Below are 7,363 nucleotides of genomic sequence, written 5' to 3' on the forward strand. Positions count from 1 at the left end.
CTATAAGATAAATCAACTTCAGATTAATTCATTAATCAATAACTTGTGTCCTTAAGGAGTTAACTTAATTTATATCTACTCATATTCATGTAATTAAGCGTTTTAATGATTTGGCCGATTAATCGAAAAAATAATAACAGATTAATCGATTATTAAAAATAATTGTTAGTTGTAGCCCTAAATCAGATGTTTCTGCAGATTATTTTGAGTCATTATCAGATAAAGACTCAGATTTATAAAGACCAGGAAGTTACTCTTTTTTTAAAGAGTTCCCCTTTGACGTCACTTCCTGTTTCACTTGGACAGCACCAAACTTAGCAAAAAATATGCACATTTGTGACAAAATGGGTCGAAATCATATGAATGATGCCCAATTTCTAAAATATTAAGATATTTTCTTTCATTTTCTTGTAACTGAAGAAAAAGCATGTCACAGGCACAGTTCACCAGCACCACAGGAAACAGGACCAATCATCCTTGAATCAGTGGGAAGTCTGAGGAGAAATCTGTGTTTTGCTGTGAGTGACATGTCCCGTCACATGACTGGACTGGATCTGATCAGCAGCTCATGTCATCATGATGTCAGCAGCACAAAGCTTCAACGTCACTTCTTCCAGTTCAGCAGGTTTCTGAGCTCTAGCTCCGGTCCAACAACATGCCAGTCAGGCTGCGGCACGGCTTCCAGAGACAAACCCTGACTTTCAGAAAACACCTTGTTGTGTTCCATCACTCCATCATAAACTATATCTCTACTGACAGGTTCACAGCTTTAACTCCTTTAGAACAGAGGTTAGCATGAATCTGTTGATAGATTCAGCGGTCTATGACATGTCTGCGTGTCCGTGCACGACTCCATTACCACGGTGATCACTTTTCTATCACGTGCCTTCAGACTGAAAATGTGTTGGGACATGTCTTCACATGTCTTCTCACAGTTAAAACATTGTACCTGAATAAAAAACATTAATAATTTGGGTTTAGCTCCAGTATCTGTGCTTGTAGTTGAGTTTTATTTAACATTTTATTGCAGAATCAGCCAAGTTACTAAACTTGCATTTAAAAACCAATTCTTCAGTCCAGGATGAACGTCCTAACTACAGTTTTAAAAAGATGACAATTCTGCCATCTTCGAGGCTGTCCAAACACAAAGACTCCTCCAAGGCGACCGACAAATTTGTCCTCCTTTTTCCCCCGATTTGAGGGATGGGTCCGATGGATCCTTCTCGGCCCACCATGTCCCATAATGCATCGCGGGCCGACCAGAGATTTTTTACTGCTCATAATGGTAAATGAAGTGAGAGGAAGGAGTACAGTTTTAAATAAAAATCTGGCAGTATAAAAATGAAAAGTTTCAAGCGGTTGTGTTGTTAATGCTTTTATTTTTTGTATAGACATGTTTTTAATATTGTCTGAAATCAAATGAGCTGGTGTAGAGAAATAACCATGCACCTACAGCAGGTCCATTAGTTCTTCAAATATTGCCTTTAAGTTAATTTTGTTGTTTTGGTGACCTATGACCCACTATGGTCAAAGGTTTTGTGGGAACAACTCCTACATTGGTTTTGTTGTTTTATATTAATATTACTAATATATTGATATTTTGCTCATTTTGATCTATTTTTGCTTCTGTTTAGCGTTGTCACAGCCACTTTTTTCTGATCTTCACGGTCGACCACCTAGACCAGGTAGGCCGGGTCCTATGAAAGACCCAGCCCCGGAATTTGGACATAGTCTTCGTTTTCCTGTTTAGTTTGCCAACTCTTGGATCCTGGGATATCTGGGAACGATATGATTTGAGCTGACAGCACATGGCAGTGATGCAAGCAGCCGCTGTGTTAGCAAAATACCACTGGATGTAAACCTACACCATCATTAATAACCTCTCAGCTCACCCCAGCTGAATGACCACAGATGATACACCTGAGCCAACAACAATGGCTTAACAAGGTTAAAATAACAGAGTTTGGGCTAAAGTTTGATGTAGAAGATACTTCAACATTTCATTTCTTCTCATCACGAGATGATTTTAATTTTAAACTCTGAGCAACACTTTTCACTTAGACTGAGGAGGAGCTGGATTTTCTCCAATAAGCAGCCCGAGGTTCAACATTTGAACGGCAGCATTTTTCCCCACACATACCTCTTCTCTGCATCTTCCTCCATACGAACCAGACCCCTCCAACAAGAAACAGAACCAGACCCAGGCCCAGAGCACAAAGCGCAACCACGACAATCACAGCTGAGGCTGAGGAGAGAAACAAAGACGAGCATTAGAACCACGGCAGACAAAACAAGTTCATATTTAGTGAGAATAAATGGCTGTAGAGAGATTTACAGCCCGGTTCTGAGCAGAACCAGCTGGATCAGAGATCTGTACCAGAGTCTGAAGGAGGTCTGGTCTGGACCTTCCTGCACTCCGTGTCAGAGGTGGCTGTGCAGTTCCTTACGACCTCCTCATCACTTTTACAGCTGGTTTGGAGACAAGAAATAAAATTTAATTAGAGCTTAATCAGAAAAAAAACAAAAACAGAAATTTTCTGAAAATCAATGAATACAATTTTAAGAACGCAGTCCTAAAGATGAGAGCTGAAACAGAGGTAAAAAAAAAAAAAAAAGAAGCACAGAAACAAACAATCTTAATTAGAAAAGCAACCACTCATCCACCTCAACCTGGTATTTTAGAAATATGAAGTTAGATAATTAGCAGAGAAAGTTAAAGCTAAACAGATGCTAGTAAAAGCCATATTAGCACAACAGTAGCTAAAAGCTAAAAGTAGCATAAGACCACAGAAATCAGTGTATATCTGCAGCAGATTTGAAAGAGAACAAAGTTTAGAAGGACCAGTGTAGTCCTAGCCTGGTTTAAACCAGACCCTGTCCTTCACTTTGCTCCGTACAAGGGTCTGGACTTGATGCATAGAGAAGTGATACTTGCAGGAGGCGTGGCCTCTGCTGAAGTTTAAAATGATTGGATCAGTTGGCTGCGACGTATGTCGCTGTGACGGAGGCTAAGCTAAGAAGCTAACCGGAAATCGCGTGTGCTGTAAACAACCCTACTGAGAGGAGAAAAGTACCGAGCCGAACGAGACGACTGTAAATGAGAGCTGCTGCTTTGTCAGACAAATTTATTTTGATTTGGAAGCCTTATCAACACAGACTGGCTTCATTCACTTCCTCCACTGCCGTATGCTAAAATAACTAGCAGACACTGCGCAGAACATCGACGTCATTCAAAACTCCTCCTTCTGTTCTCTGATTGGCCCAGGTAAAACAAACTACTATAGACACTGCACAGAAAATCAACGTTCTGTTCTCTGATTGGCCCAGCTAAAAATCTGCCAGTGAAATCCATCTCAATGGGAGAAGTCCCAGACGGAGCAGTGAAGGGAAACTAGAACTGAGCGGAGCTGCGTAGGAAGGCAAGGGCCAGGCTAGCGTAGTCCTGAAGGAGCTGGATGTTCTGATACATGAGGAAACGGTGCAAACGCTGACTCAGCAACCAGACAACTCACCTGGAACATTTCTTGCAGATTTCACAGGCATGGTCAGGATGACAGAACCGACCCGCTTTGCACTGACACTGACTGTTCTGAGTCGGAGTGCATGGCCTCACCACTTCCTGGTCTATAATGGCAACAGGAAACAGGCCTGGTTAGATCAGGGTTTCAGCTCACACTGGGTCTGATCAGCAGGACCAGGTCGGCCAGAGTTACCTGGACGACACTGGAGGCACTTGAAGCATTGGTTCAGCCCGTTGGCGTGCTCGGTGAATGTCCCGTAGTCACATTCTTCACATGTGCCCTTCTTCCCCGCTTCAGTGCAGGGCGTCTTCACATGTTCACCTGCAACACACACCACACCCAGACTTAACCGAGCCCTTCACCCTCCAGCCCGTCATCCACCAGGTCCACGCCGAGGCTCCGTGTTCTTACCGGCTTCACAGTTCAAACAGCACAGGTTGTTGTTGGGGTACTCCAGGTGGTCTCTGCAGGAGGAGAACCGATCCATCCTGACCATTCTGGAGTCAGCACTGCGCGACGGGAACGGCCTCACGGGTTGGAGAAAACACAACCATATGGAGAAAACCTTTGGAGAGAACACAAGTCTTGAAAATGTTTCAGGTTTAATCTTTGTTTTTTATGAGAAACAAACAGAATTAAATCAGTGATAATGAAGAGACCAATACGATTTACTGGACCTCCAGCAGAAATGTTGGAGTTTTCATAACCTGGTCTCCAGAGTTCTGCTACAAATATTAACAAAACATCTCATCAGTTGTTTGAGCCATTTAGATGAGATTTTAATCTTCGGATGCAGATGTTCTTTGGGAGTCAGATTTCAACATGGCCGCCACATCAAAACTATACCATACACCATAACACAACAACAGCTCTGTACAGACAAAAACATTCCTTTCAGATTAAAAATAATCTGACATTTGAAGTTTTAATGAGGAATTAAATGTGTAAGTTTAGAGCTGACTGGTATTTTTTTTACAGAAACTTCCTTGTCTGATGATATGATGCAACATGAAGTCAGAAACAAGTTACAGCAGATCGGGGTCATTCTCACAGCAGACTGACCTGATCCAAACAAACAAACAAACAAACAAACAAAAACAAACAAACAAAACAAACATCCCACTAACACAAGCACACAAACACAAACACATTAACCCACACACAACCACGTGCTCAAATCACCTGATTTTGCCACCAAACTCGTCCCTACCTGTCCAGGTGAATTTAACACCCAAATAAGGTCATTCCTCAGCTGGCCCTGATCCATAAGAAACACCTCCCAGCTCGCGCACGTTCACGTGCTTCACAGGGTTTTTTTTTTTTTTCCGGGTTTCATTCTTTAAGCCGGTAAGAACCGGACAGAATTAGTTTCTATCGCTTAGTGATGAAAACTACAGACCAGTCAAATCAGGCTGAAATCTGAAGCAGCAGGTGAGACCCACCTGGTCTGACTGTACACATGACCCACTGAACAACACGGAGCTGTGTGGAAACTTTGTGAAACCTTCAGGAGCTTCAAACACGTCCTGACACCGGAACACSAAAAGAGCCAAACAAACAGTCCGTTCAGCTAAACTCTTACCCGAACTTAAACCAGCTTCTAGCAGAAAGAAAAGCTAAAACACGAGCCTTAACTTTGATATGAATGAATCACGTGACATCTTTTTAATTAACATCTAATACAACTTCAGTCCTGTGAGTGTGAAACTAAAGAGAAAACAAATTAAAACTCACCACAAATGATGAATAAGTCTCCATCTTCCACTAATAATAAAAAACAAAACAAACTTTAGTATTTCCGAAGGTACACCGACGCCACCTCCCTCTGTGAACTTTGAAACCAGCCGCCTGGCACAAGCTCATATAGGCTGATGACGTCATGGTGGGCGGGGTTAGTTCCCATGCAACAACCAAACCTCTCCCACCAGCTGATCATTTACTCAAACGAGTCTAGAATTAAATAATAATATCAACAAAATGTATATATATTATAGTGCTGCACAATATATTGAAAATTTCTTGCGATAACAGCCTGTGAAATATGTATAAACTGCAATAAATGTTTGGCTCAAAAGTTTGTATTTATGAGTCCATATGAGTTATTTCACCAATCAAATGGAGCCCTTCATATTTTTCTTCATATTTTTTAAATATTCATTCTGAATGAAAATTATTAGGTTTTTTTGCTGTGAACCCAGAGCAGAAAGTCATCAACAATACATATTTATTTATCTATTACAAGTCATATTGTGATCGCAATCGCACTGTTATCACACATCACAGGTCAAACAAACAAACAAACAAACAAACAAACCCTCCTCTGGACACGTCCAAACCATCTCAGTCTGGCCTGTCTTCACCTCCATGACCAATCACCTGTACTGTACCCTGATCAGCTCATTCTTTCTCTTGTCCATTCGTTGTTGTCCCTCATCTGGCTCAGGTGACGTCTTCCACACAGAATTCTACCTGAGTCCTCCTGCCTCCACTCCCACAGGACACTCTGAGTTCCTCTTTCTCCTTTTCCTCTCATCCAACCTGTGGAGCAGAACCACTGACAACMTCTTACATCAGACCTTCTACCTTCAGACACATCATTCTATCCGACACGTGTTTTTCTCTGCTACATTTGTTGTTTGATTCTAAAAGCTCATCACTTCAGTTTTAACATATCTTTGTTTTATTTATTTTTGTTTTACCAAATCTTGTTTTTCCAAAACACATTCTTCAATGTGTGTTAGCACAATAGTTTTCAAAAGGCTGCTACAGAAAGAACCACAAGCCCCTCGTTATCATGGAGTTCAGCAAAGCTTGTTGTGTTTGTAAGTTTAACCCTATCTAACAAACTGAAGTGTGCAGGGAGCAGATATGCTGTCCAACAGGAAGCAGTGGGTTGTAACTGACGAGAACGTCTTGATACCAGTTGGGATAAAAAATGTAAAGGTAGTGAATCAGTCTGTCGGTCATTAAGCCAACATTGTTGGGCAATTCTGAGCTGAGGACTTGGACTAGGCTCATATTGAGTAACTCCTGGTCCTTTGTGCTGTTGAGTTCAGTAAGAGAGAGCATAGATTGTTAGATAGTTCATCTGCTGGACATGGCAGCTCATCAACAACTACACTTCCCTCAGTCAGACAGAGTTTGCTGCATCTGTGAGTTTCTGCACGGTTTACCCCGGCTCGCTCCTGGAACATGTGTTTTTGGTGATAAGGCTGAGGAATGGGCAGATACCAAACCTCTAAGTCACTTTTCCAAGATAAGACATGAATTTTGTTTTAACTGCTCTTCACTGGTTTGGGTCAAGATCAAGTCTGATATWAATGATGCATTTTTCTAGTTGTTTTGTTAAAAACAAACTCACATTAATTTGTTCTATTTTTGTAAATCGTMAGCCTAATAKCATAATWGCCTAAGTTRTAYTTGACCAAGGATGACTTGGGCAGCTATGCTATTAGGCTAATGAAATGAAACTTGAAACTATTAGCATCTGTAACTTTCTCTGCTAATTATCAAACTTCATATTCCTAACACGACAGGTCGAGGTGGGACTAGCTGCTATTTTCTTATTTATGAAAACATTTAGATTCTATAAAGTCTGTGTTTCACTCACACATCATCACTAACTTTGGGGAAACCAATTCAGATTTATCCAATCAGAAATCAGCTCTGAATGTTGGATCATTGTTCTGTTGAACTAAACTGTGTCCAAGTTTCATTTACTTTGTCCAGAGCACCAGCCCCACAGCATGATGCTGCCACCACCATGTCTGACAGCTGAAAGCCTCATCTTGACTCCTCCAAACGTACGTCTGTGGCTCAATAACCCAATCTTTGTCTTGTGC

At 41.4% G+C, this 7,363-nt stretch overlaps 1 protein-coding gene across 2 annotated transcripts in view; it reads right to left on the reverse strand.

Annotated features, from left to right (window-relative positions):
• Positions 1-5,362, reverse strand: part of LOC106537247 (tumor necrosis factor receptor superfamily member 10B) — an 11,807-nt gene extending 6,445 nt beyond the window's left edge. For both annotated transcript variants that reach the window (XM_014034634.1, XM_014034633.1), the window contains exons 1-6: positions 5,256-5,362; positions 3,933-4,086; positions 3,714-3,842; positions 3,513-3,624; positions 2,378-2,469; positions 2,141-2,245 (exon numbers count right to left, since the gene is read on the reverse strand). In XM_014034634.1, coding sequence (XP_013890088.1) covers positions 2,141-2,245; positions 2,378-2,469; positions 3,513-3,624; positions 3,714-3,842; positions 3,933-4,086; positions 5,256-5,279 — 616 coding nt within the window. In that variant the 5' untranslated portion in view covers positions 5,280-5,362. The remainder of the gene's footprint in view (positions 1-2,140; positions 2,246-2,377; positions 2,470-3,512; positions 3,625-3,713; positions 3,843-3,932; positions 4,087-5,255) is intronic.
• Between the last annotated feature and the right edge of the window lie 2,001 nt (positions 5,363-7,363).

This window comes from Austrofundulus limnaeus, unplaced genomic scaffold (assembly GCF_001266775.1).
Source record: "Austrofundulus limnaeus strain Quisiro unplaced genomic scaffold, Austrofundulus_limnaeus-1.0 Scaffold2200, whole genome shotgun sequence".
Lineage (NCBI taxonomy): Eukaryota > Metazoa > Chordata > Actinopteri > Cyprinodontiformes > Rivulidae > Austrofundulus > Austrofundulus limnaeus.